We start from the raw sequence: 20,887 nt of genomic DNA on the forward strand, positions 1-20,887 counted from the left end.
TTGGGACTAGCAATAAGCAAGTTAAAATGGTGTTCCAGCAAATTCAAGATGCCATTCATCAAAGGAAATTGCCATGCCTTGTGGGTCATATCAGAGCATATTTAAATCTTTCTGATCCATTGGCTGAAGGTAATGCTTCAGCTGATAAGTTTGTAAAGTTGATTGCATTATCTCTTGTTGAGCTTATTCAATGATCACATACTTTACATCATCAAAACAGTAAAAGTTTAAAAAAAACAATTTGGATTAATAGGAGAAATTACTCATCAGATTATCAAGCAAAGTGATATATGTCCACAATATTTACCTGTACCTCATCTGCATGTAAATCCTCAAGCCCTGCTTCCTAATAATCATTTATGGCAAATGGGTGTTACTTATATTGAAGAATTTGGCAAATTAAGATATGTGCATGTGACAATCGATACATATTCAGGTTTCTTAATGGCCTCTGTACAAACTGGAGAAGCCACTAAGCATGTGATAACTCATTGCTTAAAGTGCTTTTCATATATGGAACAGTCTAAAGTTATAAAGACGGACAACAGGTCAGGATATATTAGAAAAGCCTTTCTGCAATTTTGTTCCCAAAGGAACATTGAGCATATAACTGACATTCCTTATAATCCTCAAGGATAAGGAGTTGTAGAGTGTGCCCACGGCTCCTTGAAAACTCAACTTCAGAAGATAAAGACAGGAGAATGATACCTCTAGTCATCACATAACGCCTGAAATCATGCTCTTATTACTCTAAATTTCTTGAATATGGATGCCCATGAGCAATCTTCTGTGAACACATTTTGGCATGCCAGCGCCAAGGTGACTTTCGCTAAAGCAAGGTAGAAAGATCCTTGTACTGGATTATGGAAAGGACCTGAACCTATATTAACATGGGGTTGAGGGTATATCTTTGTGTTTTCACAGGAGGAGAACGAAGCAGGATGAATTCCAGAGTATCTAGTCTGATATGTACAGCAAAGGGACGCAGCCCTGAAGACATGGTAGCCACTGGTGCCCCCGAGAGGTTCCTGAACCTGTGTTTCTGACTTTCTTAGGCCACTGTGCTGCTGCAGTCTGAGAAGGGATGGAAGATCATGGTGGTGGTTGGTGATTCCTAGCTTCTCGGTGAACCTACTGTACAAACTTCCATACCTTAGTGAGTCCTGTTTACTTTGGAGCTGGTCCAGGAACGCCAACCAAATGTTTGGCAGTGTAACCACACTGTATCTTGGGACAAGGACTCATTTGGCCAGTATGGTATTCACTCTGCTGTTGAAATTCAGGACCTGAGAACTGAGACCTCAGTTTTCCCCTCTGGGAAAAAGAGACTCATTACAAAGGGTCACTGAAGCGGCTCTTTAGAGACGAGGAGGAATATCCTGGAAGTTTTTGCTTCTGCTCAGTGACTGGGACAGTTTGAACTTATCTTTGAAAGTTAGAAGCAGCAGTGCATTTGGACACGAGGAGAGAAAAAAGATTCATAGCTTACCCATCACAAAAACCTTTTCTTGTCTTTTTATTAGGACAGATTTAAGAAAATTGTGATTTGAAAAATTGTGTGTTTATTGTCAATTTCCATACTATCATTATGGTATTGACTTGCTAATATTTGTAACTACTTTAGTTCATTATGAAGATGTTACTGATTAGAAAATTAAAGCTTATATGAGAGAATTTTGATATTACCAACAAGTCCTCAGATTTGATATGTTTAAAAGGAAAAATTTGAATTTTGATTGTAGTTGAAAACTGTTAAAGACATCCTAGAATGATTTAAAAAGGCAATCCCACCTCTGTCCATCCTCTACTCCTTTGTTAGGAGATATTGTAGATATAGGAGTATATGTATCACAAAGCATCATCTGCTTGTATATGATTATCTAGTTGTTTGTGAACTCTCTTGTACACAGAGCCCAGAAATGCACTTTCCCTTAACCCTTTATTTACAGATAGCCAATGACGGGTAAGGTTTTGTCCCTCCCCAGGCAATCTAAGACAGAGCACACATGATGGAATGTATGTACTGATGATGGGTAAGTCTGCAAAGTGGGAAAAGGGCCCCCAAGTCTGGCACAGTCATCTCCTGTGGCAGAAGCACAGACTTTATTAAGTAAAATAAAACGGCGGAATTGTGAAGGCCCACAGATGTGAACCTGTTCCGCCTTGACTAAAGATCAGAGAGTTTGAGTTTATTTTTGTTCTTTCAAAGTTGTTGACAACAGGTGTGACTACAAACAGAAGATCCTGACCTACGGTGTGGATAATTAGTGTATGGAGTATAGAGGTGGATCTGCTTCACTTTGCTATCCCTGCTCCTTCAAAGGAGATTGACAGGACATCCAGGGATTGGCTGTCAGCAGGATACTTGGTCTATTCCTTATACCACATTAATGAAGTCTGATGCCTCCCCTTCCCCTTTGGGAATGACGTGTATAAGCATGTGGAAAAAAACATGCGGGTATTTCAGTATTCGCTGAATTTCCCTCCCAATGCTGTTCTGTGTTTCTGCCTTTTATTTTTTCATATCTTTGTTCCTTTTGTTTAATAATTCTAATCCTTACACCCCAACTCTGTAATGTGTGAATTTTGTTTAGGTTGGACTCCTACATATGCACAAGAGTGGTATTACTGAGTCTTGAGGTAGACTGATTCTCAGTTTTCTGAGAGACTGCCATATTGATTTCCAAAGTGGCTGTGCAAGTTTTCACTCCCACCAGGGATGGAGGAATGCTCCCCTTGCCCCACATCCTCTCCAGCATATGTTGTCATCAGTGTTTTTGTTCTCAGACATTTTGACAGGTGTAAGATGGTACCTCAGAGTCATTTTGATTTGCATTTCCCTGATGGCTAAGAATGTTGAGCAATTCCTTAAATATCTTTCAGTCACCTGAGATGTAGAATATTATTTTAACTAAGTAAAGATGCATTGCGTTTGTTTATGCTGCAGAATATTACTTTAACTGCGGAAAGGTTACCTTTGCTTATGTTGCATTTGTTTAATTATGAAAAGCTGTTTTACCTTGCCTGCCTGAGGCACCTGATTGGTTGGTCTAATAAAGAGGTGAAATGCCAGTAGCTAGGCAGATAAAGAATAGGGGGAGGGCTGACAGGGGGAGAAAATAAATAGGAGGAGAAATCTAGGCTCGAGAGAGAGAAGAAAAGAAGGAGAGAAGGAGGAGAGAAGTGACATGCTCAGGGCAAGAAACCAGGCAGACATAGAGAAGCAGTGAAAGCAAGATATAGAGAGGCAAGAAAGCCACAAGGCAAATGGCAGACAAAGAGAAACAAGTTAATTGAAGTAAAAAGAGCTAGCCAGAAACGTGCCTAAACCAGGTCACACATTCAAAACTAATTAAGATTCTGTGTCATGATTTGGGAGCTGGTTGGTGGCCCAAAAGAAAAGCCTGGTACAAGATAAGGTAGGGTCTGCCTGATTGTTCTAGGCAGACAGTAGTTATGGAGACCCAACTAGATGTCCCTGCTCTTTAATAATCACAGCATAGTATGATGTGTGTGGACTGAAGCATGAAAGTGTTCCCATTTTCCTGTAACTCAGAGCTGACAGAGGTAACTATGCATACTTCATTTTTCATCCCCTTCTCTCATTCTTTCTGTGTGTACGTGTGTGCATATGTGTGTGTGCATGTGACTGTGTGTCTCTATGATTCTCTGTGTGTTCCCAACAGAGTGCAGGTTTATCCACAGTGAAGTTTATTCATGATAGTGAGAGAACCACCTTACATGTCAGGTCTCACCTTCTACCGCCTGGCTTGAGAAAGGATCTTTCTCCTATTGAACCACCTCCAAACCCATATATACTTGCTTTTGCCAGCGAGTGAAGCTGCTAGGGACAGCTCTGCTGTCCACATAACATACTCAGCCTGTAGAAAACAGAGGTGTGGGTTCTAACCCTGAGCCTTTCAGAAACAGACCAAGAGATGTCCTTTCCCTAGATCCTCGTATTCTCCACTGAATGCCATAGTGCCAGAGGATAGTGGTATGGCAGTAGATACAGGGCTGAAGGAGTTGGGGCACTCACGTAGTGAACCACCTCGGAGGAGCTGGATATGAGACCAGTCAACATGGCTACTCCACTCTCCATGATGGCTCGGTGGAAGAGTACTCTGGACATGGGGGACACAATACGTGAAGACACACTTGTGCTACCTGATGACTTGCCAAAGATGGTGACAAGGTCAGGGTTGGCTTCAAAGTGGGCAATGTCCTGCTGGACCCAGTGTAGGGCGGCCTCTTGGTCCAGGTAGCCCCAGTTGCCTCTGGCGTGCTGGTCCCCAGTGCTGAGAAGTGAAAGGGCTGTCTAGGTTCTTCTCAGCTACCATTGCTTCAAACAGCCCTGGGCTCACTTGAAGAAGCTCAGGACACCCAGACTGTACTGGATAGTGACCACTATCACATCTTCAGTGACTGCCTGCATGGATCTTCCATACATGGAAGTCATGTCTATAACCAGAGCACCACCATGGATCCATACAATCACCTGAAGAAGTCAAGAGAGATGCCAAGAGGCTTCTCTTAGGCACAAGCTCAGGAGGGACTGCCTCCCAGATTGTTTACCGCTTTCTGTCTGTGCAGCTAAGCACACACAGGACTCCTCAGCATCTTAGACCCAGGCCACAGAGAGGAACACAGTCTCATCAGCGTATTTCCAAGCCCCATTGCTGCACCAGGAATCTCAGCTTAGATGAACAGTTTTAAAGTTCAGAGTAAGGTCACTATCACTCTCTGACTCTGCAAAGCAGTGGAGAAGGATGTCTCCGTAGGAGTTTTTTTTCCTGATTATGAATCAAAGCATCACCAAATCTCATTGACACACAACCACTGTCCCAAAGCTGGGAATCTGACTTATCTCAATGTTTATCCTTCGGATACCTGCCGGGGTCTCTAGGGTTCAAGTTTTAGTGAGTCTAGAGGTAACGCCTAGACCACCATCTGTGAATCCTCAGAGCTCAGTGCTCAGTGTCCTTTACCAGGGTTTGGCTGCCTGGTGAGAAGGTACCATGGCTGAGAAGGCTTTCTTGGACATACCAGAAAAGGCTGACTTGCCTGCTACACTGCAGTAGAGTTCGGGTTGACTTTGTGCTTTCTAAGCCTTCTGAGTAAGAAATCTTCCTTTGACCCATGATTGACCATGACCTGTCAGTCACAGACAGGTTAGAGCTCTCATGTGCATGAGTTGGCTTGTAGACATTGAGGTAAGGCCGTCCTCAGACATAGAGGTGGATGTTGTGACCATCTTCGTCTTCTTCAGACCCTCTGAATTCATCATATTATCATTTTGCAGACACCTGGTGACAATGGCAGATGGTGATACAGAAAGAAGTTCAGTGATCAAAACCTGATCCTTAGTCTGAATTTCCTTCCCGTTATGCTTAACGCCTGCTCCCCATGGTGTCCTCTACCACACAAGTCCTGTTGGAAATCAGTTCCTAGCAAGCTGAAGGCCACAGGCTCTGTGGAGGCTGTGAAGGACCCATACTTCCAGTGAGGCCTGCAGTTGTGTGGGTTTGGATGGAACACTTCATGATGCTGGGATTCCTTAGATTGTCTGCAGACGTGACTGGCTGCATGTGTTGATATTTATGATTTCTCTCTGTCATATTTAATGCTAATTTTGATGGTTGACTTGACATAAAATAGAATCACATGAGAAGAGAGTTTCAGCGAGGGATTGTCTAGACCAGGTAGGTCTGGGGGGATTATCTTGGTTACACAAATTGAGGCGGGAAAATTTTCCCCCGATTGGTGGGACCATTTGCTAGGAAGGGTCTTCTGAACTGAGTGAGCAGAGAAGGTGAGCTGAGCATTAGCAGGCATCCAAGCAATCTGTGCTCTAAATTTTCAGTTATAGATGTGATGTGAATTTTCAGTTACAGATGTGATGTGACCAGATCCCTTAAGCTTCTGCCACTGTGAGCTGCCTGCTATGAAGGAACGGTCTGAAGCTGTGACCTGTAGGAAGCCATTGGTACAAGAAGTTCCTTTTACGAGTGTTTTATCACAGCAGCAAGGAACAAAATAAAGCTGCATGGAGAATATAGTGCTATGCCTACACCTGTGCTATGGGAGTCGATGGACAACGCTATCCCATAGGGTACTTCTTCATCCCATGTCCAGACTCTCAGGACACCACTTCTTCCCACACAATATTCAGAAGCTTATTTGTTTTCTCGAACAATGGCAGTTGGCTGCGTGGATTGTCTCAGTGACTGTAGAGGAGAGAGATGCCCAGGACACATTACTGTGGCCTCTTAAGAGACTTATGGTTTGTGATGCTTGAGTCTGGGTTTGTCCTCGCTCTATGTCTACACTAACCCTTGTTCACAAACCTCTCCCATGCTGGCAAAGATCACTTGGCACAGTCTGACTCTGGGAGCCGTTTCTATCTTCTCACCATAAAACCAAGAGATAAAACTCCCTACAGGTACTGACCTCTGACCCAGGAGATCGGCAAAGTTGTCTGTAAGAAACCTTAGTCATGCATCTAAAAATGTGTACCAGACTATACATCACAGACAGAAAACTTCTGTGGGGTGGGAATGAAGGAAGCCCCTCATTATGGCCCAGAGCTCAGAGCACACTCTCACCTCAGAGCCTGAAAGTCTTCTGAACCCCAGAACTTACATGGCTGGATAGGAGGTCCCATCTCTCACACCACTCCATGGTTCAGGAGCTTCAGGGGGTGTAAAGCACAGTGATCCTACAGGTGGCTTGGCAAAGGGGATTCCCAGGAAGGTGTGGACACCAACTTCAGTGTTTTCCACCTTGACGAGGCTTCCTCTAACCTGGCCTGTGTGTGTGTTCCTGATGGGGCTGGCTGAGTCCTGGCCTGGGAGAGATGCCATCAGGGTTAGTTCTACTCAGGCAGCTGCCACCAGACTGTTGTTCCCCACCTCATTTTCTCTAGGGCACATGGGGAAGGGAATCTGGGGTGCCTGGGCTTAGCTATGAGATGTGGGGATAGGAGTTTCTTTATCGCCCTGATGGCCAGGGACACAGCTCATGCTCCTTTTGAGTGGCGGCTGTGCCAGCGTGTGACCAACAAGGAGACATCTCAGAGCCACTTGGCAGCATGGATGTATTATTTTCATTATCATCCAGAGTTCTGTAGCAGCTATACTCATTCACAAAGAAAAGAAATGTCCCCTTTGTTGTTTCCCCTAATCTGCAGGTCCAATGCTGTTCAGAACTCCTTACACTGGAGTGGCTTTTTGGTATGGACATCTTTAGTCCTCTGAGTGCTACAGAGCTCATTGTGTGGTCTTTGGTGGGGGCTCTGGGAGACACACAGTTCCCTCATTCTTGTCTACCATCTTTATAAACTCCTCCCTCCATGGTATCTTCCCACAAGTCTCAGAAACTGGGCCCACCTAACCTGTTGGTCAAGCACCTTTTTCCTGGCCAAACCTTAGGTGCATATGAACATATCAAGTCCAGCTTCTCACAAAAGTGGACAATAGAAATTTGGGGAGGAAATAGATGAGATTTCCTCTACCTGGATAATCTGTCCAGAATTTTCTGTAGCTGGTGTGCTCAGTAACTGATGTCAGAGAGGTCTAGGAGCTGAGCTCAGGCAGGCCGTGTGGCTCAAATTCCTTTGTTGACCCTGTATTTCTCAGCCCACAGAACTTTACATATATTTCTGCTATTTACAAATTACCAGACAATTGTTTTTGTTATTGAGAAATGAGTTTTGCTATGTTGTCCAAGTCGGTATGGAACTCCCAGACTGATGTAATATTCCTGCCTCAATTTCTGAGTAGCTGTAGCCACAGATATGTATCATAAGACCTGCTGGTGGTTAGTGATCTATTTGGAACAGCAGCCTAAATTTGTGAAGACTGTGGGACTTTGGGGCTCACAATCTGTATTCCACATTGTTACAAGAACTTTTATTGAGTGGATCTACCAGAATAACAGCAGTGTTTTGTGAAGAAGTGACATGCAGAGGTCTTGTCATACAGATTGGTAAAAGGGGTGGCTGTGTATGTTAGGAATGGTTATGTGAATGTTAGGATCGAAAGGCTGTCCAAACCTCGGACAGAACCCACATGTCTATGAAGCCCAATGCCTTTCTTCACACAGAGTACTACAACTCTTTGTGCCCCTCCTGAGCCCGCTTTAGCTGCTGGATCTTCTGGGACAGAGTCTGGGTCCAGAACTGCAGCCTTCTGGCCTTCAGGGCTCGGCCCACAGCAGGCTGGATGTCCAGCTGCAGGTACTGCTCATCATCGTCCATCATGGGCCAGTAGGGTAGACCCTCGCTGTTGGGGTTCCTGTGGATATGACAGCCAGCGGGGAAGGGTGAGGTCACTCTGACCCAAAGTCTGACCCCCTGATTTGGGTCAGGGCAGTGGAACAATTCGGCCAGTGGTGAAGGGGCTGAGGGGGCAGGGACTGATGGGACACACACAGATGTACACACACACACACACGGGTACACACACACACGGGTACACACACAGAGGTACACACACACACAGAGGTACACACACACACGGGTACACACACAGAGGTACACACATACATAGGTACACACATACATAGGTACACATACAGGTAGATACAAACACACACACACACACGGGTACACACACAGAGGTACACACATACATAGGTACACACATACATAGATACACACACAGGTAGATACAAACACACACACACACACACACACACACACACACACACACACACACACACTTGTAGGGATGCAAGAGCCACACTCTGGTTTCTGCTTCAGATGGGAGACAAACACTTGACCTGTTTTATGTCTCTGAGAGGTAAGATCTAAAGAACAGTCCCATGGCACTATGGTTCATGAGCCAGGCCACTGTGAGATGACCAGTAATTGACACCCACAAAGACTCCATCATGTGATGAAATATCTATGCATAATAAGAAGTCCTCCATCCAAAAGGGAGCCCTAGAAAGGGACCCACACCCGGAAGGTTGAAAGAGAGCTGTGTTCTCACCCATGTCTTGCAAAGTTGGCCCAGTACTTCATCATCCTCCTGTTCAGTAGCTTCTCCTCCTCAGTGAGGTCAACTGGAGTCATTAGGAAGACAAGGGTACAAGTTAGGTCACCCCATGGAACTGCCAACTCATGTTTCAGACTCACGATCCCAACTGTTGTCTGACCCCAAAGTATTGGGCTTTGTTACCTCCCCTCTTCACTATTTACAGTATCCATGATCCATGGAAGTCTCTAATTGAATTCGCAATGTGCTGTCTTCCTCCATTACAGGCTAGACTGGAATGGGTCCAGCTTTTAAACCATATCTATCTATCTATCTATCTATCTATCTATCTATCTATCTATCTATCTATCTATCTATCTATCTATCTATCTATCTATCTATCCACACACAGGTTTCTTCAAATGGACTGAGAGTTCAGGAGTTCCCCAGAGAGCCATCTGAGACCTCATTCAACTCATGGAAAATAAGGAAGACTCACTTTTCACACCCCAGAAGAAGGACCCAAAGACAAAAGGAACCTCATCAACATGGTCGGCCTTTACGTGGGGTGGCTTGATATCCTTGAAGAAGCTGGGCCGATGCTGGAACTCATAGAAGTAGACAGGAGCGTGGGAACCTGGGGGAGAGGATCTGGGGTGACATCTTTGTCCAGAACTGTCCTGACACACATTTGGTGACAAGACAGCTTGGTTTCAAGTTATCTGGAGTCACAACAGTTGAGCGTGGAGCTTCAACATGGAGCATTGGCTGTGTCTGTAGGAACTCCCCCTGTTAAATAATGGCTCTGCCGTCCACAGTTGAGCAGTGTGGTCAAGCCACAGAGTATCACTCAGTCACTTCCTCCTCTGTACTGGATCAGATGTCATTCTCTCACACTCAACATAAGGATCTACTCGACAAAGACTCTTGGTTTTGAACCATCAGGGAGGCTGTGTGGGTCTCAGCTTGGTCCTTTGCATATGCCACAGTGGCATAGCTTGGTGTTTTAGCGGAACTCCTAACAGAGGGAGTGGGGACTGTCTCTGACTCTGCTGCCTGCTTTTAGAACCCTTTCCCTCCCAGTGGGTTGCTTCATGCAGCCTTAATATGAAAGAAGCTGCCTAGTCTATTGCAACTTGCAATGTTATGTTTGGCTGATATCTTTGGGAGGCCTGCCTTTTTCTGTAGGGAAACCAGAGAGGGGTAGATGGGGGGGGCAGGAGGGGCAGAGATACTGGGAGGAGAAGAGGGAGTGGAAACTGTGGTTGGGATGTAATATATGAGAGAATAAATTAATAAAAAAGACTCTTGGTTGTCTGGAATCAGAGATCTGATTCAGACACAGGCCAAGCCTGGACCCTACAGAGCTCACCTGGGACCCACTGTCTGAGCTTCTTCCCTCCATCTTGTTACAGATGTACTCACGTTGAAAATGTGCTACTTGGAGTGCAGGGACCACAAATGTGACGTCTCCCATCATCTCTGCGTACTGTATTTGGAGGGTCTGTGGGTCCTCAGTGTCCCCCATGTACTCTTCCATTATCAGGTCACTACACTCGGGAGGCAGCATCTGTACCACAGGAATCAAGAAGAATGAGGGGACACAGGCACTAAAATATGCAGGCAGTAGGCTCAGTGGGGGAATGCAAAAGAGGTGTGGTATGGGGAAAGCTTGGAGTGACCTCAGATAGACAGGTACACACAAACACACACACAGGTACACACAGACATGCACACACACAGGTACACACACAGAGGTACACACACACAGGTACACACACACAGAGGTACACACACAGAAGTACACACAGAGAGATGTACACACACACAGGCGTAGACAGAGGAACACACACAGGTAGGTGCACATGCACACATGTGCGCGCGCGCACACACACACACACACACACACACACATACACACACTTATTTCTGGAGATGCTCCTTATGAAAGTTATACAGGGGTTCCTGCAGTGGTGACAGTGGCCCTAGAGTCTCACCATCTGTGGTGTTGTGCTCTTCAGAACAGCAGGCAGGGATTGTCTGGTTATTCCCTTCATTTTCTGAGCAGAGCCCATGATCTGGGGTACAGAGAATGGTTTTAAGTATGCCATGACATGGATATGGATCAACGAATCTCTGAGTTCCCATTGCCCACCACATGAGTCCCCAGGCTCCCAGAAGATTAGAACTGAGCCTCACCATAGGCAGAAGCCAACCATACTCATCATTATTGACGCCAATGATGCTGGGGACAGGGTGAAAATCAGAAGAGGCCAAGAGCTCCTTAGGGTGCCTGGGGAAGAACTCTCCATCCACCACTGCGGGGATGACCTTGAAGACCTGAGGGGCATAAAAATTCAATGCTGAAGGTCAATGAAATACATACGCCGAGGACCACTGAGTTACCTCTACTCCTTCTCCACTTGCTAATTTGTCTCAGGATAGTTATTCTCCACCACACCTCCCCATCTCATCCCTGAAGAGACCTTACACTTGGAATAGCCAATGCTGGTATTGATTTTGCCCAGGACTCAAAGAATACTAAGCACGGAGCTTAGGTAATTTGCTCATACTAATGAGGACTACCTGTAACACATCTTGCAACCTGCCGCCTTCCCAGCCACACCTTGTTAATAGCCAGAATCTCTGCTTCACTCTTGCCCCGTAGGCAGCGTACTAGCGTCTCCGTGTCCACAGCTGCACAATCAGAGAGATTGGCCACAGTCTGGAAAGGGAAGAGGATGAGGCTGCCTGGATGCCTTGTCTTCCAGGCAGAGGAGTTTTCCCAGGCCCAGGAGGGTGCCATTGGCTCCAAATGTTATACCATGCTGTGTCATGTATATGGACTGGAGTAAGAATAAAATTGTTCTCGTTTTCCTCTTGGTCAGCGGTGGCAGCTCTCCCCTCCTCCCTCTCACCTTTTCTCCCTCTCTGCCCTTTTCCCTCCCTCCATTCCTCCCTCAGTCCCCTCTCCTTCCCTTCTTCCTCTTCCCACCTTCCTTCTAGTTTGAGGAATACTCTCTTTTTCTGCTGAAGCCTACAGCAGTCTAGCTAGTCTGTGACCTTCCAGGGATTAACCTGTCCCTGTTTCCCATCTCACCATAGGAACACCTGGATTAGAGACAAGAAAAACCACACCCAGATATGTGTGTGTTCTGGGGAATTGCTCTCAGATCCTCACACTGGCACAGAAAGCTCTCTTGCCTCTTGTACCATCTCCCAATACCACACACTCTTGCTTTTGCCAATAATGGAAGCTTCTAGGTACAGCTTTGCTGAACATACAACATACGCACCTTGTATAAAGCACTGTGGGGTGGGGTGGGGTGAGGGATCTAAACCTCAAGCCTTTCAGAAAGTACTGAAGGGAAGTTACTTCCCATAGTCCTCATTTTCCCGACTGATGGGGGCAGCAGAGTCCCAGAGAGTGAGAGCTAAGACAGCAGGTCAGGGCTGGAGGAATAGAGTGCACTCACTCCATAAACCACCTCAGAGGAGCTGGAGATGAGGCCAGGCAACACAGCTACTCCACTCTCCATGATGGCTCTGTGGAAGAGTCCTTTGGACAGGGGGGACACAACATGTGAAGACACACTTGTGCCACCTGCTGACTCGCCAAAAATAGTGACAAGGTCAGGGTTGCCTCCAAAGTGGGCAATGTTCTGCTGGACCCAACGCAGGGCAGCCACTTGGTCCAGATAGCCCCAATTGCCTCTGGCGTGCTGGTCTCCAGTGCTGAGAAGTGGAAGGGACATGAATCAAAGGGCTGTCTAGGTTCTTCTCAGCTGCCATTGCCCAGCCCAGCCCTAGTCTCACCTGAAGAATCCCAGGACACCCAGACGGTACTGGATAGTGACCACCACCACATCCTCAATGGCTGCCAGTGTGGACCCATCATACATGGAGGCCATTCCTACAACCAGAGCACCACCATGGATCCACACCATTACCTGGAGAAGTCAAGAGAGATGTCAGGAGGCTTCTTTCAGGCACAAATTCAAGTGGGACTATCTCCCAGATTATTGTCTGCTTCCTATCTGTGCAGCTAAGCCCACACAGGAGTCCTCAGCATCTTAGACCCAGGCCACAGACGAGGAACACAGTCTCATCAGCGTATTTCTAAGCCCCACTGTTGCACCAGGAATCTTAGTTTGGATTAATGGATTCAAGTCCAGAGTGATGTCACTATCACTCTCAGACTCCTCAAAAATGTGGAGAAGGGAGTCTCCATAACAGTGTTCCTGATTATGAATCAAAAGCATCACCAAATCTCATTGGCACAACCAATATCCCAAAGTTGGAAATTTGACTTATTTCAGTGTTCATCCCTTGGATACCTGCCTGGGCTCTAAGTTTGCTGAGAATGTCCTGAGTGAGTCCATAGAACACAATCCTGACCTCTCAGAGTTCCGTGCTCAGTGTCCTATATCCAGGATTTAGTTGACCACCATGACTGAGAAGGTTCTCATGGACACATTAGGAAAAGACTTCTCATTAGGGTCTACACTGCAGTGGAACTGGTTGATTTTATGCTTTCTAATGCTCCTGAGAAATAAATCTCCACCCCCACCCAGTTGACCGTGGCCCAACTCTCACAGGCAGGTTAGAGCCCTCACGGGCATGCGCTGGTGTGTAGATGTTGAGATACAGGCAGTCCTCAGACATAGAGATGGGAGGCATGAGGTGTTTTCTCATCTTCAGACCCTCTGAATTCATCATATCATCATTTTGTGGACACCTGGTGACAATGGCAGACAGTTATTAAGAGATGTCGGTAGTCAAAACCATGTTTTTGTATGAATTTTCTCTCAAACACTTTTGGCCCCTTTCCTTCAAGATGTTCCGCTAAAGCATGAGTGTGCTCTAAAGCTCTTTCCTACCACGATAAAGGCTATAGGCTCAGTGTTAGCAAGGATAGAACCAGATTTCCAGAAATGCCTGTACTTGGGTGAGGATGTATATGTTTTTCTTTCTGAGCCAAGGATATGGAGAACTCTAGGGGCTCAATGAGAATAACTTCCGGCACACAGTGACAGTCACCACTTCTCTTTGTACTCCGTAATTCCTGCTGAGGTCGTTAGTTTTGATTTCCAACTCGAAACAACAGAGCATCACCTGGGGGATTTAGACTCAAAGAAAGATCGTCTAGATCAGGAAAGCCTATGGGGATTTTCTTGGTTCTGTGAGTAGCAGTAGGACTGTCCCCAACCCTGAGTGGCGCCATTCCCTAGGAAGGAGCAGAGAAGGCAACTGACCACTAGCAGGTATGGATGCGTTCTTTGACCTCTAATGTTAAAGATGTGATGATGTTTCAGTCCTTTAAGTTCCCCATGCAATGGATGGTCATGTGGAACTGTGACCCATAATAAACTGTTTCTGCCTACAGCTGACTTTACCAGGTATGTTACCCCAGCAACCAAGAAACAAACTGAAGATACCTGGATAATGTGGTGCTCTGCCTACACAGCTCCTATGGAATCAGTGGACAGCAGTGTCCCAAAGAGTAGTGGGATGGGTTTCACCCCACATCCAGAAACTTAGCGTAGTTCTCATTCCCACCTAATTTCCAGAGGAAGCATTTAGACATTTCTTTGAACAATGTCACTTGGCTCTATGGTTTGTCCCAGTGAGTGCTGAGGATGGATTGGCTAAGGACACATCCCTGATGCGCTCCTGAGAGATTTATAGTAGTTGGCACTAGACCCTGGGCTTTGGCTGGTTAATGTATTTATATTGGCCCTTGTTCCTAGACCTCTTCTATGGTGGCAGAGATCACTTGGCACAATCTGATTCTGGGATTTTCTTTATTATCTCTTTCTCATCGCAATACTGAGAGACAACTTCCTACAGGAACTGGACTATGACCCAGGAGATTGGCAAAGTTTTTTGTTAGAAGCCTTAGTCATATCTGAAGTTTAAATATCTGAAGTTAAATATCAGTTAAAATATCTGATACATATTTTAGTATCTGAAAATTCATGGCAGACTACACATCACAGACAGAAAACTTCTGCAGGGTTGAGATGAAGGAAGCCCGTCATTCTGGCCCACAGCTCAGGGCACACTCTCACCTCAGAGCCTGAAAGTCCTCTGAACTCCAGAACTTACATGGCTGGATAGGAGGTCCCATCTCTCACACCACTCCACGGTTCAGGGGCCTCAGGGGGTGCAAAGCGCAGTGGTCCTACAGGTGGCTTGGCAAAGGGGATTCCCAGGAAGGTGTGGACACCAACTTCAGTGTTTTCCACCTTGACGAGGCTTCCTCTAACCTGGCCTGTGTGTGTGTTCCTGATGGGGCTAGCTGAGTCCTGGCCTGGGAGAGATGCCATCAGGGTTAGTTCTACTCAGGCAGCTGCCACCAGACTGTTGTTTCCCACCTCATTTTCTCTAGGGTACATGGGGAAGGGAATCTGGGGTGCCTGGGCTTAGCTATGAGATGTGGGGATAGGAGTTTCTTTATCGCCCTGATGGCCAGGGACACAGCTCATGTTCCTTTTGAGTGGCGGCTGTGCCAGCGTGTGACCAACAAGGAGACATCTCAGAGCCACTTGGCAGCATGGATGTATTATTTTCATTATCATCCAGAGGTCTGTAGTAGCTACACTCATGCACAGAGAAAAGAAATGTCCTCTTTGTTCTTTCCCCTAATCTGCAGGTCCAGTGCTGCTCAGACCTCCTTATCCTGGATGGCTTTTTTGGTAAGGACATTTCTAGTCCTCTGTGTGCTGCAGGGCTCTTTGTGTGGGTTTTGGTGGGGGCACTGGGAGGTCCGTAATTCCCACGCTTTTATTTGTCATCTTTACCAACTGCTCCCTTGTTGGTTCCTTCCCTCCTGTAAGACAAGCTGCCCACTCTGCAGATCTGGACAGCCCTGACCCTGGTCCTCAGTGCTCACTGAAGGAGTCTCACCTTGTACATGCAGGAAGAGAAGCAGGAGCCCACAGGTCACAGCCTTCAACCAGCCAGGAAGTCTTTGCAGTCTCATGGTCGGCTCCTAGTCTGAGTCCGTGTTGCTACAGGATAGCTGTGTGTCATGGACAGAAAAGAGAATGTGTGGGCCCTGTGCAGGCAGGACGTTGGACCTACAATCAAGGAGCAGAAACTCAGCAGGGCGGGCCAAAGTCCTTATTGTCAAAGAGGTGAAGGCCCGCCTGCAGGCAAAACAATCTTTGTTCTTGCTCTTTGGCCTAAAAAGAGACATCATGGCATCTAAAGCAGTTCTGTGATCTCAGGAGTCCTGTATGAAAACTTAAATGAACTCAAACCGTGCCGACTGTGCTTGCTCTCAGTGCTCAGATGTCAGGGGACAAAGAGAGGAGAAGCCACGGGGGCTCATCTTAGTAGGTAAATCCTGAAGATACCCCAGATGGAGAGGAATCAGAATGTGACCATCCCTGAGATCTTAGGATCCACGCACCCTTCTGCACAGGTCGTGGCTGCTTCACCGAGGCACTGCAACTTTGGCCTCCGTAATCTGTTTCCTCTTTAAGCAAACTCCTGCTGAAATCGACTTCCTAGTTCTTTATCTACTTGAGAAACACTTTCAATTTTTTCCTCTCTCTCTCTCTCTCTCTCTCTCTCTCTCTCTCTCTCTCTCTCTCTCTGTGTGTGTGTGTGTGTGTGTGTGTGTGTGTGTGTGTGTGTGTGAATATCAGGGCATTCCTGTGGAAAACTGCCAGTGAGGTCTCTCTTCTCATTATGTGGTATGGGAATCCAGCTCATATCCTCTGGCCTTCTAGAAAGTTCCTCTATCCTTTGAGTCCCCACTTCCTGTCCTCTACTTAACAAATACTTAATAAGGTTCCCTGCTCATCCCTACACTGCGGACAGTCTGGGCTCTCAGAGTCTACAATCAAGCTGAAGATACAAGTTCATATTAGAAGTTTAATAATCACGAGGAATCCTGGCAGGACACACTGAGGAGTATAGGATTAGGATCCCACAAAAACCCAGCTGATGTCTTGGAGGAAGTGATAAAGGATCAATGTCAGCATGCACGGCCATCTGAGAATTTACCTTCACTCTGTCTTTCCAGACATGATAATCTATGGATCAGGGGCTTAACACTGCTGAACTTCCCCCTTGGTGCTTGTCTGTTTCTCTGAGCAGGACAGGTATGCCTTTCCCTATCCAAGCTTGCTATATTGTTTTAATGTATCAACTACAATGCACCCCTGTCCAGTCTGTGGTCCCAGCCTTTACTGGTTACTCCTCTCCCTATCCTCAATCATTGCTTGACTAAACAAGATGGGTTGTTTTGTTTAGAGGCCTTCAGGGTCAAAGAATCAGCATCTTCACCTATCCTGGCTTCCTGCTTCTGCTTCTTTTTTTTCAGGTTATTATTATTATTATTATTATTAAAAATTTTCACCGCTCCCCTCCTCCCATTTCCCTCCCCCTCTCTTCATTCCCCCTCCCCCTCTCTCTCCAGTCCAAAGAGCAGTCAGTGTTCCCTACCCTGTGGGAAGTCTAAGGTCCTCCCCCACATCCCGTTCTTGGAAGGTGAGCACTCAGACTATTCTGCTTCTTGATGCAAGATTTTCCCAGTTTAGTTGGTGTGCTGGTTTAATGAGAATGGCCCCTAGAGACTCATATATTTGAATGTTTGGTTTCCAGTTGGAAGACTGTTTAGAAAAGATTAGAAGGTGTGGCCTTGTTGGGGGAGGTGTGTCCCTGCAGGTGGGGTTTGAGGTCTCAGAAGCCCACACTAGGTCCAGGCTAACTGCCTCCTGCTGGTGGATCAGGGTATAAACTCTCAGCCACTGCTCCAGAGCTGGGCCTGCTGCCTGCTGCCTGCTGCCTGCTGCCTGCTGCCCACCAGGAAGGTGGCCCTGGACTCATCCTCTGAAACAGGAAGAAAGTCCCCAATGAAATGTTTTCTGTTACAAGGTGTCGTGGTCATGGTGTCCTCCACTGCAACAGAGCAGTGACTGAGACAGCTGGGGGAGGGTGGAGCCCGTGGGCTTTGTTACTCTCTGCACCTTCATCCAGACCCTGTGTTGGTAATTGCCAAGGCCACAGCAGGTGTGCGGAATGAAGACACTCAGGTGTGTTTCATGGAAGAAGCGGGGAGTGAGCCCAGGAGCAAGTGGGAGGGGGAAGCTGAGGCTCAAACTCCATTAAAGCTCCTGCAATGAGACACTCCTTCCCACCATTCCATAACATCTGACTTGGGAGCCATAAGGACAAGTGGTCACAAAGATATGGGGTCACTGACACCCTCATATGTGTCTGAAGAAAATGCAAAATGACAGTCAAAGATGTCAGTTTGACACTTTCTTTTAAAATTAAACATGCATGTGTTATATGATTCAGCAATTCTGATCTCAGATCTTTAGCCTGATGGAAAGAAAATATTGATTTAAAAAAACCCTATGCTTGAGATGTTCATAAGAGCTTGATTAAAAGAAGTCAAAATCTGGTCGCTCAGGTGTGCACCAGCTGGAGTGTGGGCGGGTAAATGTGTCCAGGGAAATCCTTCTTGTTCTTTTGGATTTGTCATCTCCCCAAGCACCCACCTCCATGGTACCTCACCTCATAGAGCATCAGGTTTTGACACTGTAGAATTTGGCAGACATAAGCTTCAAATCAGTTTTGTGTTTCTGAGATGACTTCGCCTATCTGATACACACGGATGAACATCTTTTGTGTCAACTAATGTCAATGAGGCCAGAGCAACAGCACATACAGGCATCAGAGGCTTTTGGCATTCATCTTCCCAGAGTCAAAAGCTCACCTCTTGTCATCTGGACTTGCTGCCTACATGGGATGCCTTGCTGCTAGCTTCTCTGTGCATGACGCACATCGGGTCCACCACTGACAGCTGGCACTGTTACAGAGGCAGACAAAACTTGATGAAGTAGCCCTGCTTCAACCCTGGCACAGCCACGGTGTTTCATCCCCCCAGAGCAGCTTTCCATGAATGGCATTCAGTGGGATTTCCACCTTCTGAGGGTGGAAAAGCCCAGGGCAAGAAGGGGTCAGATTGTGACCAATATGTGAAAACCAAACACATGTGCACACATTTATCCTCTTTTTACATTTTTTACTTTTATGAAACAGAGCTGTTTTTTTTTTATTTCTTGGGTATCCAATGAGTTAATCAGGGTGTGTGTCTGAGTGAGAGGTTTCTCACAGGAGCATGGATAACTCAAAGGCCACCCAGTCTGAGTGACGACTCAGGAGAACTGCATCCATGAACATCTATTGTGGTTTCTGCACAGTTCAACAGATCCCAGAGTCTCCTCTCCTTAGCAGTCCACTTCTTTCAGAGTTGTCATTTGAAAGGACAGATGTTTGCATGTTTCCAGCACAGGGTTAAAGAGAGGCTCCCGAGGAGAGGACAAGACACCCTTGAGCATGGGTGTAGTCTTCTCAAGAGTGCTACCCTTTTAGAATAGCCATACATTGGATTTTGTAGGATTCTAGAGTTACATGCTAAGGAACTCTTCTCTGTTGTTGAATGGGATCATGCACACTGGATAGAAACCAATGAGGTACGTGGAACTGTAAACAAGGTTCGCTGTCTTCCTTGTGAGGTTCCCAGAGCCTTGTAGCATCGCTCCTGGCAGAGGAATAAAGCCGAGCATGCTTGGGCCTGCATCACGATTAAAGCTCTCATAATACTCTAGTTTAAAACTATTTCTCTACAGAGGAACATTGCCTCTATGTAAATAATCTTCACATTCAATGTTATTTATTATGTTGGAGTAATTTTTTATTTAAAAATGTTTTAATTTTACATACTACTCTCAGTTCCCCTCCCTCCCTTACCCTCGGCCCTTTCTCCTCCATCCCACCTGATCCATTCTTCAGAGGAGGTAAGGCCTCCCATGGAGAGTCAATAAATGGTAGAGCTTTTGGGGTCACTTATGTGAAGCATGATTAATAAAAGCTCAGAGACTGATATTGGGGTTCAACCTGAAGACCAGAAAAGTAGAACAGCCAGCCACTGAATCTTACCTCTACCTCAGTCCGAAATGATGACCCTGCCTCCAGGAATCTCAGAGTGAGGCTGTGTGAGAGCTGTCTCCTCCCGTTTTATAATCCTCTAGAGCTGGGATTAAAGACATGCACCACCCGGTTTCTATGGCCAACTAGCGTGGCTTCTGGGATTAAAGGTGTGTGTTACCATTACCTGGTCTGTAAGGCTGATGAGTGGGGGCTGTTTTTCCTCTCAGATCTTCAGGCAAGTTTTATTTATTAAAATACAATTGAAATGCTACTACACTTATGTGTACTATAATATCATCTGCAAATAGCGAAAGTTTGACTTCTTCCTTTCCAATTTTATCCCCTTGATCTCCTTTTATTGTCTTATTGCTATAGGTGATATATATATATATGTATATACATACATACATACATACATACATATATTAAATAGGTATGGAGAGAATGAACAGCCTTGTTTTATTCCTGATTTTAGTAGAATCACTTTGAGGTTCTCTCCATTTAGTTTGAAGCTGGTTGTCAACTTGCTGTATATTGCCTTTATTGTGTTTAGGTATGTTCCTTGCATCCCTCATCTCTCCAAGACCTTTATCATGAAAGTGTGTTGGATTTTTGTCAAAGGCTTTTTCAGCATCTAATGAGATGATCATGCGGGTTTTTGTTTCAGTTTATTTTTGTGGTGGATAACATTAATTGATTTTCTTATGTTATGCCATCCCTGAATTTCTGGGATGAAGCCTACTTGATCATGATAGATGATTTTTCCTGGTGTATTCTTGGATTCAGCTTGCCAGTATTTTATTGGGTATTTTTGCATCAATGTTCATGAGGGAGATTAGTCTGTAATTCTCTTTCTTAGTTGCATTTTTGTGTGGTTTTTGTATCAGAGTAACTGTAGCCTTGTAAAAAGAGTTTGGCAATGTCCCTTCTTTTTCTATTGTGTGGAACAATTTAAG

The 20,887-nt window shown here is 45.9% G+C and overlaps 1 protein-coding gene and 1 pseudogene across 2 annotated transcripts; both read right to left on the reverse strand.

Annotated features, from left to right (window-relative positions):
* Positions 1 to 3,925: 3,925 nt before the first annotated feature.
* LOC148118522 (pyrethroid hydrolase Ces2e-like) lies at positions 3,926 to 6,863 on the reverse strand (annotated as a pseudogene).
* Positions 6,864 to 7,888: 1,025 nt separating this feature from the next.
* LOC125398390 (acylcarnitine hydrolase-like) lies at positions 7,889 to 16,075 on the reverse strand. 2 transcript variants are annotated; one of them, XM_087900293.1, is made up of 12 exons: positions 15,888 to 16,075; positions 15,087 to 15,291; positions 13,575 to 13,716; positions 12,795 to 12,928; positions 12,455 to 12,713; positions 11,605 to 11,703; positions 11,178 to 11,318; positions 10,976 to 11,056; positions 10,404 to 10,548; positions 9,478 to 9,615; positions 8,994 to 9,066; positions 7,889 to 8,294 (listed from the first exon to the last, which is right to left on the reverse strand). In XM_087900293.1, exons 1-12 carry the CDS (start codon positions 15,961 to 15,963, stop codon positions 8,108 to 8,110), a joined length of 1,680 nt encoding a protein of 559 aa, XP_087756419.1. In that variant the 5' UTR covers positions 15,964 to 16,075; the 3' UTR covers positions 7,889 to 8,107. The 2 variants fall into 2 exon arrangements, with proteins under 2 accessions (XP_087756419.1, XP_087756420.1); XM_087900294.1 differs by lacking the exon at positions 15,087 to 15,291 and having other exon boundaries at positions 15,888 to 16,029.
* Between the last annotated feature and the right edge of the window lie 4,812 nt (positions 16,076 to 20,887).

The sequence above is a fragment of the Myodes glareolus genome, chromosome 22 (assembly GCF_982192425.1).
Source record: "Myodes glareolus chromosome 22, mMyoGla1.1, whole genome shotgun sequence".
Taxonomy (NCBI): Eukaryota; Metazoa; Chordata; class Mammalia; order Rodentia; family Cricetidae; genus Myodes; species Myodes glareolus.

What these genes read in the sequence shown, in the direction of transcription:
- LOC125398390 (XM_087900293.1), bottom strand. Translation starts at nt 15,963, where the DNA reads ATGAGACTGCAAAGACTTCCTGGCTGGTTGAAGGCTGTGACCTGTGGG. An exon ending in TCTCTTCCTGCATGTACAAG is followed by an intron (nt 15,292 to 15,887) that starts GTGAGACTCCTT and finishes CATCTCTCCCAG; the next exon opens with GCCAGGACTCAGCTAGCCCC. An exon ending in ATGGTTGGCTTCTGCCTATG is followed by an intron (nt 11,057 to 11,177) that starts GTGAGGCTCAGT and finishes TCTGTACCCCAG; the next exon opens with ATCATGGGCTCTGCTCAGAA.